Consider the following 21,453-nt stretch of genomic DNA (forward strand, 5'->3'; position numbering starts at 1 on the left):
TGTTTGATAAATTACCAATTGAAGTTGAAACTGCAAAGTTTTATTTCTCACGATGATGCTTAATAAAAAATGTTTGAAAAAAAAAACATCTGTTGTTTTTGTCACCCCAGAAAAACCGATAAAAATATCACAATTTCCTTTATTTATTTACATTTATTTAACTTCCAAATAAATAAAAAACCTACAAACTGTATTATAATCTCATTATAAGTATTTATATTTGTGCAATCTTCACTTTGATCATGGAAATAACATTTAAGAAATACGTTGAACGCTTGAGTACGATGGAGGATTAGGGCCACGTTTAAAAAAAAAAAAAAAAAAAAAAAAAAAATTGAGATTAAAGTTAATCTCAAAATTAAAAAAAATATATATATTTTTTTAACATGGCCCTAATCCTCCGTCGTACTTGAGAGTTAAAAATTCAAAAGGTTAAAAATGTTCTTTGCAAAAAAAACAAAAAAACAGTCTTCATCTCAGTACAAAAACACTTGGTCCTTCATTGGCTCCTTAGATTTCTTTCGTCCGTCCTGTACCATCAACAGCAGCCGCTCGGACTCTTCTTCTGGTTGAACGGACTCAGTCGGAGCTGGGAGTGGGACTGCCGCCTCTGGATGAAACTTTTCTTTACCTCTCTGTGAGCAGATAAAAAAAACAGGTCAAAGTAAAAGGACAAACACTTCAAACTGTGTCTGTGTCTTTGGCCCTCCTACCTGGCTAGATGAAGCACGGCCTCCACGACGTTGGTTCCCTCTTTGGCACTCGTTTCACAGAACAAGGCGCCGTACGTCTGCAAGCAAAAGCATCGACATGGCTGAGTGCGCTCAGTTTATTGACACACCTGGGAGGCTTTAGTGTCAGTATAAACACGTTTTCATCAGTGGAGAAAATGAAAAGTTGCACACCTTTGCCAACTTCTCTCCGTGCAGGCTGCTCACACACTTCTTTTCTGGGAGCTGCTCCCGGAGGTCCACCTTGTTTCCAATAACACACATGGGGATTTTTTCGTCTGTTGAATCCTGAATGAAAACAAAAAAAGGTAACTATGAAATACACCTCCTGCTTTTCTTTTTGGGAGGGGGGGGGCTGGGTCATTCTATGTCATTGATTTTAACACTTACATGGATCTGATCCATCCACGCTCTGACGTTAAGAAAGCTGCTCTCTGAAGTCACATCGTAGAGGAGCAGGACTCCATGAGCTTTACGGAAATAGGACCTGGCGATGCTACGAAACCTACAGTAACAGTTTAAAAAAAAAAGTTCAGAGTTGCACCATTCGTTTGTTCCAAAAAGGAGCAGCATGATGACACAGTGGCCGTTACCTCTCCTGCCCAGCTGTGTCCCATATCTGCAGATTTGTCGTTGCTCCGTCCACCAGCAACTTCTTCATCTGGAAGTCAACTCCTGAGAAACAACGAGCAGATTTATCATCTCTGACACTAAGATGATTTTGTGTTTGATTAAAATGTGACGATGTGTCTACACTCACCCAGGGTTGTCTGGATGTCTCCTCTGAACTCGTTGAGCGTCAGTCTCAGCAGGAAACTGGACTTCCCAGATCCCGCGTCTCCAGCTAAAACCAGGCGGTACATTGGAGCAGGTTCCCCGGTCTCTTCTATGTCCGCTTCTAAAGGCTCCAGAATGGAACAAAAGATGACAAAGGTTAGCCTAAATATGGGGAGATGACTGTGTATTGTACCTTTTACTATAAAGACAAGACAACAGTAAGCAAGGATTTTACTGGGAAGGAACTTTTATTCTTGAATTTTGTTAAAAACTCACAAAAAAAAAAAAAACCTCACTAGTGGAAATTGAATTGCTTGTAATCTAATAGACAACTTAATCTGGAGGAATTTAGTTTAAAATGATGCATTTCATTGGTTGGAATTCAACATTATTCTTATTTTTGACAGGATTTCAATAAACTCTTATAATAAGATCATGTAAACATAATTAAAGCATCTTAATGCTGTTCAAACTTAGAAAAAGCAGCTTGGTGAGATGAATGGAGTGATACTGCTATCATTGATAAATATGTTTGCCCAGTTAATAGTTAAACATGTCTTGATTGAAATGTGAGCACGTCATTGGACAGTAACTTAAAGACTAGATGAATTACAGTTTGGCGCTGATGCTGTTGTTACATTTTTCCTTCCTAACCTGAGGTCTGGAATCTGCATTAAAGGCTTTATATGCGATTTTTTGATCCAGCAGATGTCGCCCTTGAGCACCAGCATGAAACCAAAACAACTCTCAATTGTTGTGTTAGCATGCTAATGCTAGCGATCGTATCTTCACACTGCATGTAAATTTACCTGAAATGAGCGTGATCTAGAAACACAGTTAAGCAGTGAGTACAGTATGTTATTCTTCTTTTCTCTAGTCCCTCAATTAAACAACTTTTATACGTGAGGGGAGGAGTCAGCCGGCCGTCCGGGCGATGTAAACAAACTGAAGATAGGACTCTGAAAACTCTGAAAACATCACAGACAGTGGGACTCGGGTGTTACACCCATTGTAGACAGTCATGACTCACAGAGTTATTTTCAGAGGATATACTTGATTTCTATTATATTTAAGTGTGAAAAATCACATATAAAGACTTTAAGAGTTTCAGAGTCAGTGTGAGAGATACATATTTCTGCAACTTACTTAGTCTTCTAAAATGACTAAAGACCTGAAATGTTTTATTTAAAGGTGTCACAAAACAAAAAGAGTTTAGAGCCTCTGACAGTCTTCAAAAGAACAAAAAAATGATCAAATGTTTTCTATTTTTAACTGAGACTTAAAGAGGTTCTCGTAAAACCACTGCTTCCTGCAAGAGGCCGTGTTACCTTTGAGGAAAATGCAGACAGACGTCTTCGCAGTGATGATGCAATGGAGCTCGCCCGACTTGGAGTCACAGAGAGAGCAGCTTCAGATTTCACTTCTGATATCTGTGAAGAAAGAAAACACTCATTTGAAGTTACAACTCAACAGCACGTTTTGAGTTTTCTGTCAGGACCCTTTGAATCCATTCTGACCTCCACATCGGAAGGGGCACACGAGTAACTGTGGTGAACAGTTTCTGGCAGGCTCCCGTTGTCCTCGCTGTCGTAATCGCTGCCTGCGCTGTCGGTCGTTTCCATCGGCAGGGCCACGCCGCTGTCCAGGTACTTATCAGCCCAGGAGGCCACGTGAGAGTAGGTGGTTTTGCTTGAATCCAGCTCTGAGCTGCACACAGATCAGAAAACAACACTGGCTTCAGTAGTGACAATTTAACTCGCTGAGATCGATCTGCAGATCCACAGAGGTGTGTACAAAACTTTCTATACCTGCCCTGGTTGAGTGTGCTCTGTCGGAGCGGTTTCATCCTCCGGGCGGGGATTTCATTTTGCGGCGACAGCTGCTGAGCAGATTAGGAATGTCAGGTAGGAAACTTTACACTTGGAACTAGTGGAAAACAATTTACTGTCAGCTTTTATCTGATGTTCTGTAAAACCGGAGGGGGGGTGAGGAAAGAGTGACTTACCCTCCTTTTAGCTGCAACGGCTTCAGTGGCTAAAGCAGAGCGCAGCCCGTCGTTACTGTCATACAGGTTTTTGTTCATTTCCCTAATTATGGATTCAAGGAAGAACGAGAAGACAGGGCCAGATAAGTGCAGTGACATTTACATTTTACAGCTGGATGGACTCCAGGCTGCAGAGTAAGCAAACATTTACAATAAAGACACCACTAGGTATTCAAGAGTTGACTAAGTTTACCTCATGATCGTCCTCTAAATACTGAAACCTTGTGAACTAAAGGAGTAGTTCACACAAACAGCAAAAATACATTTTAAATGTGTGTAAAACCTCCCATTATTTTTACTTTAATAAGCTAATACAAGCACTTATACATGTTTTTAACTCACAAGATAATTAGAATATCTAGAAATATAATGAACATGTGAAGGTTTTCAATGGAACATAAATACAACCGTTCATTATTTTTATAATTACATTACATAATTACATTTGTAAAAGAGGGTGTTATTGAAGGGTTTTAAATTGGACTTGAAGTGACTTTTTCTTCATGAAACCCCCTCCCTAAACGTCCACAGCAGATAAAAAAAGATGTTGTGAAAAACAGACATACTGGAGAACCTGAATCTGGCTGGAGTAGGACTGGTATTCCTCAGTCATCCTCCTCAGTTCTTCTGTTTCTCTGCCAAGAAATACAAGTGACATGTTGTGCTGCTGATCTTATTCCTGGATTATGTTTTGGTGTTATGCCTGACGTGATCTTTGAGATGCTGCCTCACCTGTCATGCTGAGCTTTCTGGTCTGCATACATGTTCTTCAGCTTGTCCAGGTCTGAGTGCAGGATGGCGATGTTTGTCTGGGCTTGCAGCAGAGACCCTCGCAGCTGCTCATTTTCCTTTTGAGGAGAAAGTGTGATTAACAGAAACAATTCTATACAAAAACATGAATAAACATTGAATAAAACCAGAACTCCTTATTACCTCGCTCAGATTGCTGATGTGTCTGTTCAGTCGGGTCATCTCCTCCTTTGATTCGTTGAAATCGGAGTCCTCTTGGTTCTGGAGGACAAACAGTAATCATAAACAGACCAGTTCATAAGGGATTTATTTTCATTATTTATGTGGTTCTATCTATTGGCTAAAAAAACAAGGGCAGGCTCAGTTAGAAATGCACGTGTGTAAATTGTAGCCCAACTAATAGAAAAATAAACAACAAACACATAATTGAATAAGGATTTTCCTTTTTGTTACTTTTTAAACTTTCATGTTAGTTTCAGCGTACTTACTGCTGAATACTAAAAATGTATCCTAAGTTATGTCTATTCCTGCGTATTAACCAACAAAGTGCTATTAAATATTTTATTGATTTAAAAATGACAATTTGTGCCCTCTTGCAGATGCAGAAGCCCCGTGTCAGTAATAACCTACAATCTAAAATGAGATTATAAACTGACAAATATCCAACAGACATTTAACTTTAAACACGATTATTCTGCTGACTTGTCTTTTGTTTCATGTTATTTAAAGCTGTTGAGAAAAAAAGACCACATATACATTCACAGTGTTTCCCCTACTATTCATCTGAATTGGTGTGCACCCATGTACCCCTGTGACCCGCTATCCCCCTACTCAATATAGATCCATCCACGGCTCCAACACTGACGGACACATCTCCTTTATGATTACTTTCAGGCGCAGCAGCAGGAAATCCATTTTGACCGGGCCTCTAACCTGAAGTAGTGACTCTTTTCTTTTATCATCTTCTATCACCTGCAAACTTTTCATATTTTAATTGACACCTAAGTGAAGCATGCTGCTCTTTTAGTGAAAACACACTAAAGATGGTACAGACCAAGACAATCCTCTTGCTTTGATGATCTGGATGAATTTCTTTAATTGATAGCTGGGAGGGAGAGAGAGAGAGAGATCCTCGATGGGTGATCTACAAAGACTTTTAATGAGAGAGAGAAAGAGCGACGCACTGCGCAGTCTGTTGATGAGCTTGCCAAAACAGAAACAGTCTGTTTGGTGCTTTAAAGATAATTAAGAGACACCAGACCAGGCAGCAGCTTCCAGCACTAACTCCTGGCTGTCCCTCTCCCCTGGCTGCAACAAAGACACTTTTTAACTAGAATTACTGTGGGGGGAAACTTGAGATAAGTTTCAGACCCCCTTCTGCTGTCTGTTTTCCTCAAATAGATCCTGACATGTTTATTAACGTTGAATATACTCTACCAGCGAGCAAGATGTGAGGTCTTTTAAAATCCATTATGAAAGGTGATTTCCAAAGAATGTGAGGAATTTGAAAGCCTCAGATATTTAGTCAGAGCTGCATGCGTAAGAGCTCATGTATTGTGTTTCAGATAGAGTTGCTTTCTTCACTCTCACTAACGATACAGAGAAAAAACACAAGGCCATCTTCATTCAAACTGTTCAACATGGAGGCACAAAGTAAAGACATGTTCAAAGACAGGGCGGAAACAGGGTAACAAGAAGCACTGTGAATGGAAACTGTAGATCTACGTTTGGTCAATCAGCCTTCTCCATCAAAGGCTGTAAACTCTGGAACACATTAAACACCTGAAATAAAATTAATCTCGGACTTAAAATCTTTTACAAAACAGGTGAAATGCTCAAAGCAAGCCTGAGCTGTACCTTAAAACTTTATTTTAAACTGGTTTATAGCATTTGTATTGTTGTACATGTATATGTATTTGAGTGTCTCCTCATATGGTGTTATGGGGTTTTATGTAACTGAATGTTGTACATTTTAATCTTTTTGTTTACACAAAGGCCCAACCGGGGACATGAGTTGGAAATTAGCAATAGCTATATACTCTTAATGCAGCACATCAGTTTCATGCTTTGTATTGAAATTACGTTAAATTGCATCGTCCCTATTCAAATTCAAATACAAAATTCATGACGTGTGGGGGAAACCCACCTTCAACAGTCGATCCACAGCTGCGTGCAAGTCTGTGATCTGGTTCTGGTGCTTCCTCTGCATGGTGGCCAAAATTCCCTCCATTTTCTTGCGCTCCTGCAACACATGAAACCAAAGCAGTGAGAGGGGTGCGGCGGACTGGCTGCGAGCCTTAAGAGAGAGGCTTTTCATCTGACTCTACAGAGGCTCTTTGTGCAGAGAGAGATGTGCAATCTGCTGCACAACAAAGACACAGGTAGACCCACGGGAATCAAATGCAGAACGTGTAGAAAGTTGAACTTTAAATGTACAGTCCTTTTTAGTCTATTTGCTTTGTCTACTGTCTATTGAGGAAACTTAGCTTCATCCACTTGAAACACTCACCTCGCCTCTCACCCTCTCCTCTGTCCTGGCAAGCTGCTGCTGTATATCCTCCTCCAGCTCCGTCAGCTGACTGTTGTTCATCTCCTCGGCTCTGTTTCAACAAAAAGACACAAAGAAATGCCTCCTGTTCATATGCCAATTCTAACAGACTAGATTTCACTACAGTTGTGACTGTCCTGCTCTCTCGTCAGGCAACATGTGACCCAACCGGAGTGGAGGGAGTGGAAAGAAACAGCATTAGAAAAGCAGACTCCGCATGTGGAATCACTGAGTCAGTTTTTCTCTAAAGTGCCCCACATGTTATTAAGTTTTATGTCAAGATAAGAATTGAATTCAATCACCAGGGGGTGAAAATATAAACACAATAGATCGATGGAGAGGTGGCCAGTTTGTTAAGGGGTTAAAACAAAAACAAGACAGGCCCGTTTTTTTTTTTTTTTTTAAGTTTTCCTACTTCCTCATACAAGGAATGTCACCTTTCTCATTCTGAGCCGTAACTGAACCGGAGAAGGAAACAAAGAAAGAAAAAACATAGTTCAGATACAACGTTCTCTCCCACGTGAAATACTGAAAATTCAACAGTTAAGTAAAGGTTCTATGTGACGGATAATAAGATAGATTTAAAGGTAATCATTATAGAGTGAAATCAAACGTTCTTTAAGTCTTTGACACACGAGCAGCAGTTTATATTACAGTGTTGTAAGTCACCACTCTGATCAATCTTAAATTATAATTTTTTTAGTCAGGCATCTTTTATGTGCTGCAAACCAAACATTCAGGATCTCAAGACGTGTCCTGAGAGGAATAATGTTTCTCCTTTTTCTGTATCTTGTTAATACTCACTCGTCTCTGTAATCACTCGTTATGATTCTTTTTTTATAAAATGGCACCTTGACTCTTGACTTTTTTCAGTAACTGGCCATATGAAAATGTGCTAAACAGGACCACTTTTTTAAGAGCATCTCCTTCACTGTCCTGCCTTCAATTCAAAATGGAATTATGCCTCTAACAACTCCTTCAGTTTCCGTCTACAACCCAATAAGTCCTCATGTAGGGTTTGTGATGTAGACTTTAGGGGAGTTTACCAAAATGTATAAAAATGCACTTTCTTGTCAAACTGGAGTCATCACTATGTTAAAATGTATCACTCCACTGAATACTTTCCACACATACACTCTTCACTTGTGTACATAGTGATAGAGCGCTGCCTGCGTCACATGCTGGTATGATTATCACCTGAAGCTCAATCTTTATCAGAGCCATTGGTGGAGATGAACAGCAGGCTCCCTGTCCTGCTTTTCATCCAGCGAGAGGAAATGAGATTAGAGGATTCACATATTACTTTATGTTCAAATCCATAAACAACAGGATTGGACTCAAAACACTGAGGACTTCTCGGGAAGGAATAACGCAAACAGATCTTCCTGAGGATATTCAGTGTACATCATTTGAATTTGTTAATATTTGTTGTTCTTGTTCTGCAGTATGTCAAAGAGTGTGTTAGCTCGATTGGAGAAACACAAAGAAATGACACATTTCAGTCACTAAAAGCTTCTTAAAAATATAAATTCTAGCCATGTCAGAAGACAAAGTTGTTCAGCCTTGTGCTCCACAAACTACCTCACACTGCACAAAATCTGGACAATTACCACAGACTCAAAAGGTTGGCACCCGTTAGTGTCACCCATACACGATTTGACCAAAAGTGGAATATGGTCAGCAGGATTTCCTTTCATGTTTCATGAGTTATTAAATTGTGCCAGAAAAGTGTTTAAAGACATGTCACAGTGGAGTTGACCTTCTGTTTATAACATATCAACAATTCACCAATTGCTGCCTGACGTGTGTTCGAGCATTTTGCCCCTAATAGCTTATGAATTCTTCAGCTAAGTCTTGTGACTAAGAACTTTGACCACCCTGTTCAAATCAGTTCATCATCGAGTCAAATGGGATATTTATTAAAAAATCTGAAGACGTTTCCTTCAGGCATCCCTGAAATATAATGAGAATGAGATGGAATAAGGTTGATCTGATACCAGATATTTAAACTTGATAGGATAATAGTAAAATTCAAATGATACTGCAGCAACAAAATGACAAGTCCTACACCCAATACTGGCTCATTTCTTTTCTTTAATTACAGAAAAGAATGAACACAAATTCCAGCAAAACACTCTTTGAAAATAGACCAAAGAAAGAAACGTGGCCACTGGCTAACTTATTTGTGCATTTGAGACAGAGCTCATTCTCTTCTGCTCACAGCAGCATTTGGTTAAAAATACGACTTAATATCTGAAGGTTTTGTTTTAAGTTTCAATACATTTCCAAACCGTCATTAAAGTAAAAGAGTGTTTCATTTTAAGACAAAGTATTGAAGCCTCTAAGATGTTGACAACTTCAGAAAACTTAATGCCACTGGCTGCAGTTAAGGTAATCTATCCCCAGGTACACTTTCATTTCTTTCCACATTAATCTCAGTTCAGTTATTAGTTAGCCAGTTTACAGTGTCGTCTAAACAGCCATAACTGCTTATATATTCAATGTTTCTAATATTAAATCTAAATAGAATACTCATGGGATTGCTCTTTACACAGAATCACAAACAAATGTCAAGCAGTTAGTCGATGCACTGGAGTCAGTGGCAGGGTTTATTTATTGTCTATATGGTTTACAGCCACAAGAGGGCAGCAGTCGATCACAGCAGTGTAGTCAAAACAAGCATTCACACCTTCTGGATTTAGAAAGGACTATTCTGAGAGGTGAACCCCAACAACTGATGTTCTCACAACTTGAGCGTTATTTGATTACCATGTCCTTATACTTAGTGTAGAATTATTGTTAATAAGCATTTAAACAAGCTGAAAAAGCTGAGGTTTGCATTTACCGCTTTAAGCTGGTCTCCAGCTGTTCACACTCCAGCTTGCTGTCCAGACTTTGACTGAGCAGAGAGTGGATGATTTCCTCGTACTGCTGCAGCACAGTCATGTTTGCAGAGGTGTGAATGGACTGGTAAAGCTCGGCCAGCTGCTCCTTGAGACTGAAGGAGGAGAACAAATATAGTTACTACCAGCAGTGAACGGGTCAGTGATCACACACCACCCAAAAGTGTATCTTTCTTGTGTCACAGACTCAACCCTCATGGGCTTGAAGGCCAATGGAGGAAGTAGTTCAACAGTGGGTCACAACACAATTTATTGTACAACTCCCTAACCAGTTCATAACGTCAAACAAAAGTTTTTATTTAGATTAATAAGTATAAGGTCTACTGTGTCTTAACCCGGCATTAAATACTGAGAAAGGGACAACCTTTTATTAAACAAATAATGTGATTGTGTGTTTAAGGATCATCATTAGACAATCACATGTTTGGCTCAGCCACAGGTAGACGTGCAAACAGTTCATTTATCAACTGATACGGATATGACCTGAAGATACATTAATCAGACTTTTTCTAGTTCGTATGTTTTAAGGTCTGAAAAAAAACACTTCATCTTACATATATTTCATCTTACAACTTGTTTACTTTTTAGTTTCATTGTAAATAATTAACCTTCTGATCTATTAACTTACATAGAAATATAAAACTCTGGTTAATGATTATGAGCTCTCTCTCCCACTCCTTTAGTTTTAATATTACTTCAAGAGTTGCTTTCTCTGTTCGTCGCCTACCTTCTAGTCTTGTGAATTTAAAAAGGCCCATTTAACAATAAAGCACTTAGTTTCCAGTCATTTGGTAGGCCTACTCCAGGCTACAATAAAGCCTCCTTTCATGAAGGCAATAAAAACAAAACTCGATTCAACGACATAATTATTTACGAAGAGGCAATACTAGACCTATGTTAGTTAAACACCTATAAGAGGCCTATATGAGAGGTGTATTTCCTTCTTTTTTTTTTTTTAATACTTTATTGCAGGCTGTTTTACTTCATTACAAGTTGTCATATTTCATCAGACATTTTGTTCATCCTGGCACATTTTTATATATCATTTTTTAAACATACAAGAATACATACAACATGAAATAAAATAAAAATAGATAAAAATCCAAAGAAAAGGTACGAATAGAGAAAATATAATTCAATTAAGATTTAGAAAGAAAAAATAATACTAATCATAATAAAAATAAAAATAAAAAAAATAAAAAAATAAAACCGTAAATAGAATGAGGGAGGGGGAGGGGGGGGGTTGTTCCTTCACTACTCTCTTAATTTAATATAATTTAATTTACATACCTGTTATTATTCCACTTTATCTGTTCCCTTTATCCATTTACTCCAGTAACACATGAATTCATCTTCTCTGTTTCTTAGCCTATATGTAATTCTTTCCATTTCTTTAATATCTTCCACAGAGGTGTATTTACTTTGACTAAATGACTATCTCTTTAAGTTAAAAGTTAGCTTAATCAAGGTATTAACGTGAGTTTGCCAACAACAACAACAACAACAACAACAGCTAATATTTTTAAGCCTACTCAAAGGAATTTTCTTATTTTTCATGACAACAAGTAGCACATATTGTAACCACAGACCGTAAATATTGTAATGTTAGAAAGGGGCCAACACAACTATCACCATGACAACAGAGCCTATAATAAGCAAAAAGTGAACCTTGAAAAATGTGGTTTTACTTTGCCTGGAGACCGTTGTGGTAAACTGTTAGTGAAATATAAGTGTAGGCTACTTTATCAAGTATGTCAACGTTAAATTAATAATAAAAAATAATAATAAAAAATAATAATAATAATAAAAAAAATAAAAAAAAAAAATACTGCTGAACTATCTAACCTTAAACAACGTTTTATTCCATTTGTGATCTATAGGTCACATCATATTATAGCCAACAATGTGTAGCTTTTCTGTACGGCGTATCAAAAAAACGCCAATAAATAATGTTCAAATGGACCGCAGCTATTGACGTAAGGTGTTGGTTACTGACGTAAACAAACGTCCCAGTAGCCGCTGGCTGGCTGCTGAATCCTGCTCAACATGGAGTGAGCGCCCGGATGTTACTCTACCTTTCAGAGACGACGGACTCCTCGGCATCTATCCTGCACAGGAACTCTCCCCACGGACTGTTCGGGTAACTGGTCGACCCGGTGGTGTCCAAAGACGCCAAGTTAAGAGTCTCCGAAACCTCCCGAAACCTGGACGAAAACTTGCTGTAGGTGATGGAGCCGTCTCGGTCCTCGTCGAATTTGTCGAACAGGGTTTGTATTTCACTTTTGGGGACGTTTAGCTCCTGGCAGACAACGCAGAAGTCCTCGTACTCTATCTTACCGGACTTGTTCACATCACACGCAGAAAACAGTCTGCGGAGGCTTGGTCTGTCCATAATTAAATGTTTTAAAAAAAAAGAACATGCAAAGGTGATAAAATGTGACGGTAAAATCCGATAACCAAACTTCAGCTGCGTGACGACTCAAATAAAATCCTGTGTTCAACTTTCAATGAAGGTTTTTTTTTTTTTTTTTTACATAGGTGCTAAAGAGGCGCTGATTGGTCCATGTCTCCACGTAGGCGGGTATCGTCCGAACAGGTGGACCCAATGTCCCACTTTCTACCTGCTGTCATAGCAACCGTCGTTTATTTGGATGAATCCAGAAGAGATGTCATCAGTAAGTGAACTTAAATACAATATAACAGATACGCAAGTGGCTCTATTTGCCTTTAAGGTGTGTGCATGTGACAGTTTTATCAGACACTCCTCTTAGTTCCCCTTTGCAGAGTTTGTCTGACTCCACCCTAAAAGATTAAATAGTGAAATAGGTTGCCTGCTAATAAAACCTAAAAAAACATCAACATCTTACCCAAGCATTGCATGTTAGAATTTTCCACGTATTTAAAATCACGAGTCATTCAAATAGAAAATTATCCATTTGATCTTTATTTGAAAAATTAAAATAAAGTGCTTTTTATATACAATACAAAAAAAAGAGGAAAAAACAGTAGTGATGTATGATACAAAAAAAATACAATTCACAATATTTTGGCAGCTGAATTTACAAAACATTTTTTTTTTTTTTTTTTTACATAAAAACTCTTTTTTTTACTTACAATACATGTTGATAAGAAGTCTGAGCAACTTGTACTGTCACAAATAGAAGGCCAGACTACAGTGGTTTTTATTAAGAGAGAGCAGACGACAATACTTTCATGGTGGGCGTTATTTTTTTTTTTTAGGCTTGTATTCAAATAAAAGCATGTTCAATACCTGCGCGTATTTCACTCAAAAATCAATGCCACTAAATATTTTGTTCTGCGTGTCAATTGAGTAATTGTTCCGATGAGCGCCACTTCACAAAAAGCTGCCATTTGTTTTTTTTTAATAACAGTCAGAGCATGAGTGTTTCTTGACCCTGGCGTTGATTATAAGTGGCCAGTCTTTGAAATTCACACAGAAGTCATTTTTGCAGTGCCATTAAAAGAAATGTAATGTAATACTTATGCTTATCTTTAATCCAATATTTAAAAAAAACATCCACCAGTGGTTATTTATGTGCTACATTTTTTAAAATCTCATCCCTGACAGATGTTGAAGCCACCATAACAAAAGATCAAATAAAACCCCCTCATGAAGCCATACAGTACAATCTTGACAGTATTCAACGACGTGGGTTCCACGTTTTCACTCTCGTGTCTGAGCGCGAGCGGTCCTCCTGTCACACCTGAAGTGTAGTGTTCGACTCCACAGCACGACTACCTGGTGGGTTTAACAATCCCAAGAGGCAAATCTCTTGATTATTATTATTATTATTTCAGAAGGCATTATTCATTTACCTCAAGGCAGATTTGTTATCAAACCCAGAACCTGCATTATACTAAGGCTTTTCAGCATCATGTGCAAATCGAATGCATTCTGAGTCAAAGCAAGTACTCCTTCCTGCTTTTTGTTTTGTGAGATTTGAATTTTGAAGGCTGCACAGCCAAACTGAAATAAGACTTCCATAGTAATGACAAAATGCTTTAAAGTTACTCTTAACATCTGACTCATGAATCGCTTGGATTTGATGGTTTTATTATTTCTGGAACATGAGATGGTTAATCAAGATGATGTTTAATAATGGGGATGACAGTGATTATTATTGCCTTTTACAGTTGCCTTTAAGATCATTTAAGTAAGCAGAGGGCATTTCTGCCATACTTTAACTCTCACCAGTTCATGTGTTTTTCCAAGTTGATGCTATATAGATGTTTGTTAGGCTATTTATGTCAAATAATGAGTAGGTGCAGTATTCAAATGTTGATTATACTTTCGTCTGAAAATGTTGCAATGAAAAATGTCTTGTATCGTTCTCCCTAGAACACCAGGAAATGGCTAGAGCCTCTTGCATACTTAGAGTTAGTGTGTGTGTGTGTGTGTGTGTGTGTGTGTGTGTGTGTGTGTGTGTGTGTGTGTGTGTGTGTGTGTGTGTGTGTGTGTGTGTGTGTGTGTGTGTGTGTGTGTGTGTGTGTGTGTGTGTGTGTGTGTAAGCTAACTCAGTCTCGAGGAGAGGATGTCATGGTGTTTGCCTCCACTTCACATTGTTTGCTTTGCATAGACTGCCTATCTCAAGATAATACCTGGAATGAGATTTTTTTCCTTTATAACATTTATAACAAAAAAAAACCTTGCAGAAAGTCGAGTCTTTCTACCAGCTCATAATACCAATACTAAAAAAAAAAAAAGAAAACTGTTTTCATATCTACCTACATAGGTTTTTTTTTGGTGTGTGTAGTGATTAAAGTGGTAAGAGTTTCTACAACATGTCCTCTGAGGTGATTACTTATATGTGTGTTCTTTACCTAATGCTCTTTTGCTCTGTATTATTTCTCGGTTGAAGTGTTATATTTAACAATAAGTATATCTGTGAATACACACAGGCTCTCTAAAAATCTATGTCATGACATTTTTTTCCCCCCCCGTCCTTCCTGCCACTGGATTGTTTTGTATATTTTGGTGTGAGTGTTTACTTTGCTACAGAACAAGTACATAGTGCATAGCCTCAGCGATAGGGTAGGGCTCTTACCATATGATAGAAGGGGAATAACACGGCAAACACTGCATCAGCTGTTAGTTAGAAACAAGCTTGAATCTCACTCTGGGCTTTCAAAGCAACTGCCAGTAGATTTTAATTGATGGACGGACTGCTTGGCAAATGCTGTGAAATCCCATCACTGAATCATGGTCAGGCCACCTACAACCCTACGCTTGATACATTCCTGTGAGCTGTGTGGAAAAAAAAAAGTCTGGAGGCAAACTGGAACTTCTTCAGTGCGCTTTCGAATGCACTCAGTAAGAGGGAGTGAGAGGACAATAAGAAATGTACATGGACCACGGGGATAGAACAAAAAAAGAAAAGTGCAAAATCTGTGTAATGAAATATCTCTCCACAAAGAGCCTGGTGCTCCTCAGGGTGCTCCTCAGGGTCCCCTCATTTTTTGTGTCTTTCTCATCAAGTGCACCCTTTCCTTTCAGTTTTGAAAATGCGTCGCTCCACATTACATGAAGTCATGTCTCAAACTATCGAGTCTTTAATCTCAGAGCCCAGTCTGACTCGTGGCCGCGGGCACGTGGGAGAGATCTCCACGCGGCTCTCTTTCAAGTTCAGAGGCCTCTTCTCCGATTCCGAGAAGCTCTTGCTGTTCTCAGGCGACGAGCACTCATGCGGCGGCGTGCTACAGATGTAGTTGTCGTTAAGGGTCTGGTACCCTTTGTGGTCCGAGGCGGACGTTGTGACCGCGCTGCCGTTCAGCGGCAAGTTCTCGGCGGGTTTCCCCACGACTATCCTGGGCTTCTTCTGCTGCATGTTCGGGCACTCTCCCTCCTTGAGTATGGACTTCATGTGGTCGCGGTGCCTGTAGACCACGAACAGCGAGAAGACGAGCAGGGAGAACGCCAAGAGGGCGCACACCACTATCAGCTCGTTCCAGTAGGTCTTTGTGTTGATCTGCGGCGAGCGCGCCTTCCCCGGCAGGATGAAGAACTCCTCCTGGGAGACGTGCGGCGCGTGCGAGCGGCCCGTCAGGGTGGTGCTCTCCTGCTTGGCCTCGCCCCTCACGCAGTAGTTTGCCAGCAGCTGCTTGAAGCCTTCCTCCACTGACCAGCACTCGTAGCTCTCTTGCCTGTCAGCCTGAGCCACGACGACCAGCCCCCCCTCTGGGCTGGGGTAGTGGAAGTGACCTGCGCTCTCACTGAACTGCCACTTCCTCTCGGCCAGATTAGAGCGCAGCTTGCAAGGCAGTACTTTGAACGTGTTGGCCGGGATAATAATCACCTGGCATGAAGATGGTCCTGTGAGGAAGGCAGAGCAGAGGCATAGATGCATGTCAGGTTTCTGCATTTAATAATCTGTAGCATCATCTCAAATTCAGTATTCAGAGTAATTGTACTTGGATGCAAGAATACATTTTTTGGGGGGCTTTTTGTGCCTTTATTGGAGAGATAGGACAGTGGATAGAGAAGGGAGAGAGAGTAGGGATTGACATGCGACAAAAGGAGCCACAGGACGGATTCGAACCCGGGCCGCCCACGTTGAGGACTATAGCCTCCATATATGGGACGCGTGCACTAACCACTGCACCACCAGCGCCCCACAAGAATATATATCTGATCAAGATTTGAACTGGGATGCAAAGCATGCTTAAACCAAGCACAGAGCTGCTTTGGAAATCTACCACAGCCAACAGAAGAGGAGGAGGTCACTTACGTGTAGGTGGAGGTTTAGCAAACCGTGGGCTTGGCACTGTCTTGTTGCAAATAGCCGATGTGTCTGCCTCGTCAACATCCTGCTGCCAGGCACTGAAACAACAATTTTGAAATGCTCTTACCATCTGTGGTTTACATCTTTTAGGAATGTTTTTTAAATTTTTTTTTAACTTAAACTGTGTGTAGATGAATCGACAAGAGGGATGCATACTTGCTAGGAGCGGCCTGTCTGACATCCACACACTGCCTCCCATTCCAGGCACAGTACGGATCCCTGGAGAGGACGCATTCCCCGCAGCTCTGATAGTTTGTGCAGTTAGCTACTGGGACATCAACCAGCTCAGAGAAAGAGGAAACATAAAGCCGGCCCTGTGGAGGAGAGATGGCAGAAGCAGGGGGAGGTGGGGGGGAGACAATTCCCCAAATACAGTTAGAGTTACATGATTCACCGGGAATATTGTCTGTCTCATCCTGATCTAAAAACGGCAAACTTAGCCTTTTTTCTGATAACCGTTATTAGTATTTATTCTGGCCCAAAAGTACAACAGAAAAAAGCTACAGTCCCAGCTGTTTAAACCCAGCTGTTTGCAGATCCCCTGAGAGAGACAGTTGGATGTAATTATCTCATTGAACATGAGCTCTGCTTTAGGCTCCGACTCTTCATGGCTCATGGAATCTCTAAACTGCCAATAAATGAGTTTACTCAGCTTGTCATCAGATCACATCATGAGAGTACACTCTGTAAAACAAGTCGGGCACGTTTCCTCGCTCTGTACACTCTGCCCGTACCTTTTCAGTGTCCAGCTCGATGTGCTGCACCGGTTGGGAACTGCTGAAGAGAACCATCTCCTCGATGATGTGCATCTTGTTCTTCACGTTAATCGCTTTATGAATCCTGCCATCGTCTACAAGACAGAAAAAATGACCTGAATTAGATTAAACTAAAAAAGGGGTGTTGATGCAGGCGTCTATGATTGATTGTTAGAGTAGATGTACCTGTGCCGATGAAGAGCACGTGGTATGCCTTCTTTGCAGCCTTGACTCGATGGACGGCTATCTGCGTGTATCGGACATTACGTTTCAGCAGGAGAGGCTGGCTGCGGATGACGCTGTCCATCAGGAAGTGGTCTTTGACAAAGTTCAGCACCTTGTCGGGCATGTGCAGCGAGGACGAGATGCCCTGTTCCCTCAGGGCATTTGTGATGCACTGTGGAGGGGGATATGTTTCCTCACATTAGATGATGACATCAATTGTTGCAGCAAAGCACTTTTAATATTTCATGTTTTTGATTAAAAAAAAATCAGAATAAGATATCTGAATCTCCTGCATGCATCTATGACATGACATGACTGCAGAGTACTGCCATCTCCAGCAGAGGGCAGCAGGAGGGTACTACTCACCACTCCAGGTCGAGGCTCTGGCACCGGGTGGTTGTACGTATACCACTGTTGAGTCTCCCTGTTGACCTCACGGTATCGCCCACTGAATGCTTTTTCCACCTGATCCATAGTAAAGGAACAAACTGCAGAGCTTCCTGAAGCACCTTTATACCTGATGAGACAAAAATCAAGCTTCCTCTCAATACTAATAAATCATATAATTTCATCATGATCTTAGAGCCTTTCAAGAGAGGAGAACACTTTCTACTCAAAGTCTCAAAACCACTGTATTAAGAGTGTCTTCTTTTTAAAATTACTGCTCATATTGAACAGCACAATAGTAGCAGCCTCAATACAAAATACTCCTCATTTCTCCCATTCATGATGAATGTGTTTGTATATGGTCCCTGTGAATAAACATCATAACATGAAATATCAGATGAGCTAGAACCCCTCCTAAAAGAACCCCTCTTTCTTCATGACCCTTTAAGTATTGAGAGAAAAACATTTTTTTATTCAAATGAAACTTTTTTTATAATATAGATAAATGAGCCTGCCAAATCTAGGTCTAAATAATGATTTAAAGCATTCACTAACATGGCTATGTATGTAATTGTGGTTTTGTTTTATTCTATTTTATAGCCAGAAGTAGTCCACTTTAATGATATATAGAAAATAAATTCTAATCACCCGTTCAAAAACACATCAAGTATGTAACTGCACACGTGTAACTGCTGATCAACCTTCATTCATTAACTAAAAATGACCACATTACTAGAGGACCCTGGTGTCCTTGAAGGCAGCTTCTGTAGAGCCTCATATGCATTTTGTATAAAATAACACGGACAAAGAGACATTTCTAATACTCGTGTTCTCCATTTACTCAACATGTGAAGGTCTCACTATACAAAATGAGTTGATGTATAAATCAAAGCAGAGGGAAGTCTTGTCCTCACCACTGAGACGTGAAGACTCCATAAAACACGGTGTGTTCCCACCCCTCTGGGCTGGGTGTCAGAACGAACATGTCCTGGATTATGTTAAAAGGGAAGCCATCGTCAGGCAGAGAGCACAAGAGTTGAGCCTTTAGGAAGGTCGTAAATTTCTTCTGCAGAACCCTCTCTCCTCCAACGTCGCCCTGCAACACAAGACATTGTAGGAGTTTAGAGCGGTGGTTCCGTGTGCGGCCAGTAGAGGGTGCAAGAATATCAGTCTGACACCTGTGAGAGGGGATGATGTTGAAAATACATCTGGGAAAAAAAACCTGATTTGATGGGATCTGACAGGCTTGTAAAAGGCATGAAATAATGATGTACATCATGCAGTATGTTGCCATAGAATAGAATACAGTAACATACTGTATGATTAAGTGTTATTGGGAAAATAATGCAGAGTAGGCATTTATCAATACTGAAATATAGAAGATATATCAACAGTTTACCATGAGGCAGCAGATTTTATGTTGTGAAAACAACATCGATCACCTCAGCTGGCTTGGACTACAAAACACTTTAAAGGCTTTCTATGCAATTTTTTCACACTTAAATGTAATATAAATCAAGTATATCCTCTGAAAATAACTCTGTGAGTCATGACTGTCTACAATGGGTGAAACACCCGAGTCCCACTGTCTGTGATGCTTTCAGAGTTTTCAGAGTCCTATCTTCACTTTGTTTACATCGCCGGGACGGCCGGCTGACTCCTCCCCTCGAGTATAAAAGTTGTTTAATTGAGGGACTAGAGAAAAGAAGAATAACATACTGTACTCACTGCTTAACTGTGTTTCTAGATCACGCTCATTTCAGGTAAATTTACATGCAGTGTGAAGATACCAGCATAATAAAGATCGCTAGCATTAGCATGCTAACACAACAATGCAGCGCGAGTTGTTTTGGTTTCATGCAGGTGCTCAAGGGTGACATCTGCTGGATCAAGATATCAGCATATAAAGCCTTTAAAACTTTGTGAAGTTAAATATTTTTAAATGAAACAGAAAAAAGAGTTTAACGATTAATTGTGCTGTGATGTTGGAACAAGCCTTAAAAATGATAACTGACACCGGGCCTCCTTGACAATGGAGAGACTAATTTGGCTTAAAAACTTGTACTAAAGGATATATAGACTTAGACTTAGACTTTCTTTATTGTCATTCAAACTTGTACTTTACAGTGCAGATAAGAACGAAATTTCGTTGCATTTGGCTCGTTGTAGTGCAGGATAAAAAACAGCAGCATGTATTTACATATAAAAAATCAAATAGGTGCAGATATAAATAGATATAAAAAGAAAAACTATGAGTAAAGTGTAAAAGAGTAAAGTGTAAAGAGTATGAGTATATCTGTGGTAAATGGAGAGAAACAACATCTTTAATGCAGTCACAATTTGTGATGAATGCAAAACAGTCCAAAGAGCGCTCAGAAAGGTGACTGCAGATGATTTTCCGACACAAACTAAGAAACCAGAATATTCAAATGGAGGATGATATGCTGAACCACCTACAGTGTCTCACAGTGTACAGCCTCAGGTCATGGTAATATTTTCTACTATTACCCCTCACTGGTGTAGATCTACCGAGATGAAAGTTGCCTCTTAGGAGGAATAAGTCGTTTTCAAAATGTGAAATGCAGAAAAGAGAAACACTAACTGATGTGAACTACCCAAAACCCCGTGCTTCATCAATCTTCACTTGAGTCCACTTTAGTGTTCACATTAATCAAAAAGGAAAATGGCAGCACTCGATGGAAAGGGAAATGACACATGACCAACGCCGAGCTTCTGAAGCAATTACTTATCGTACTAACCCGGGCAGATAATGAGCAACATGCAGCGTGTTCTCCAGTCCTCCCAGCTAAACCTACTTTTATAATTTAATGCCACTCTGTGCTTAAACTGCCTTCTGAATAATTGAAGCAAATGCACCCTGTTCATTAATCTTTTGTAAAAAGCCTTTCTTGTTAAAAACAAAACATGGCAGGAAGGCCATGGTGGCTTCTTTCCGGGAAACGGAGCAGTTCTGAAAAATGGAAACATGCGTTTGTTTTGCTCTGCTTGTTTTCCTGCAAAACGTTTGTTTATCATTCCGTAGTTAGCCTTGTGTACTAAACACCTAAATAAACAAACAACAGCGCTGACGCTAACATTACAAGTCAAACAAGGGATAAGAGAGAGAGAGAGGGAGAGGGAGAGGGAGGATTTAAACTAAGAACGTATTTGAACAGGGATCACTGTATTGTGTTATCTAAACAAACTGACACCATATATCCTCTGAGCATTTACATAACGTTTTAAAGCTTCATCGTGTTCAATGTGGGTGGGAGGCACACTCCCATAAAGTGACACATTATTACTCATTTCCTTATGGGTCATCCGTCTGAGGATATTTTGAACTCGGTGCATATTTCAACCCGATGTGTGAAAACCCTCTGAGTCAGGTCTTTCATATCTCTCTGTTCACTTGACTGATTTTTCCTCAGCTGGATCTGTGGAAAAAAAAACTGAGTGGATCATTTCATGACACTTGGGCCGATATAAACCCTGTGGGCAGTGTCTGACTTCTGCATGCCTGTGATTCACAG

The 21,453-nt window shown here is 39.9% G+C and overlaps 2 protein-coding genes and 1 long non-coding RNA gene across 3 annotated transcripts in view; 1 reads left to right on the forward strand and 2 right to left on the reverse strand.

The window, feature by feature from the left end:
• Positions 1–24: 24 nt before the first annotated feature.
• Positions 25–12,260, reverse strand: rasef2 (RAS and EF-hand domain containing 2). Its single transcript, XM_020654322.3, has 17 exons — positions 11,829–12,260; positions 9,696–9,848; positions 6,812–6,902; positions 6,449–6,544; positions 4,486–4,563; positions 4,285–4,400; positions 4,119–4,187; positions 3,514–3,595; positions 3,317–3,387; positions 3,026–3,215; positions 2,837–2,938; positions 1,492–1,636; positions 1,325–1,406; positions 1,122–1,236; positions 906–1,019; positions 714–790; positions 25–635 (listed from the first exon to the last, which is right to left on the reverse strand). Exons 1-17 carry the CDS (start codon positions 12,143–12,145, stop codon positions 539–541), a joined length of 1,995 nt encoding a protein of 664 aa, XP_020509978.2. The 5' UTR covers positions 12,146–12,260; the 3' UTR covers positions 25–538.
• LOC114921367 (uncharacterized) overlaps positions 11,882–21,453 on the forward strand; it is a 28,976-nt gene continuing 19,404 nt past the window's right edge. The window contains exons 1-2 of the long non-coding RNA XR_003809669.2: positions 11,882–12,020; positions 12,292–12,428. This is a non-coding gene — a long non-coding RNA (uncharacterized lncRNA). The remainder of the gene's footprint in view (positions 12,021–12,291; positions 12,429–21,453) is intronic.
• The window catches only part of sema4ba (sema domain, immunoglobulin domain (Ig), transmembrane domain (TM) and short cytoplasmic domain, (semaphorin) 4Ba), a 28,051-nt gene continuing 19,272 nt past the window's right edge, over positions 12,675–21,453 (reverse strand). Inside the window, exons 8-14 of the mRNA XM_020654320.3 lie at positions 18,835–19,016; positions 17,900–18,050; positions 17,495–17,705; positions 17,288–17,403; positions 16,710–16,867; positions 16,500–16,591; positions 12,675–16,084 (exon numbers count right to left, since the gene is read on the reverse strand). Of these exons, the coding sequence (XP_020509976.2) occupies positions 15,309–16,084; positions 16,500–16,591; positions 16,710–16,867; positions 17,288–17,403; positions 17,495–17,705; positions 17,900–18,050; positions 18,835–19,016 (1,686 nt within the window). The 3' untranslated portion in view covers positions 12,675–15,308. The remainder of the gene's footprint in view (positions 16,085–16,499; positions 16,592–16,709; positions 16,868–17,287; positions 17,404–17,494; positions 17,706–17,899; positions 18,051–18,834; positions 19,017–21,453) is intronic.

Source organism: Labrus bergylta, chromosome 7, assembly GCF_963930695.1.
Source record: "Labrus bergylta chromosome 7, fLabBer1.1, whole genome shotgun sequence".
Lineage (NCBI taxonomy): Eukaryota > Metazoa > Chordata > Actinopteri > Labriformes > Labridae > Labrus > Labrus bergylta.

Coding starts and splice junctions, on each gene's coding strand:
- rasef2 (XM_020654322.3), bottom strand. CDS start 12,145: ATGGACAGACCAAGCCTCCGCAGACTGTTTTCTGCGTGTGATGTGAAC. Junction 4,188..4,284: donor CAGAAAGCTCAGCATGACAG/GTGAGGCAGCAT, acceptor ATTTCTTGGCAG/AGAAACAGAAGAACTGAGGA. Junction 3,216..3,316: donor AGCACACTCAACCAGGGCAG/GTATAGAAAGTT, acceptor ATCTGTGTGCAG/CTCAGAGCTGGATTCAAGCA.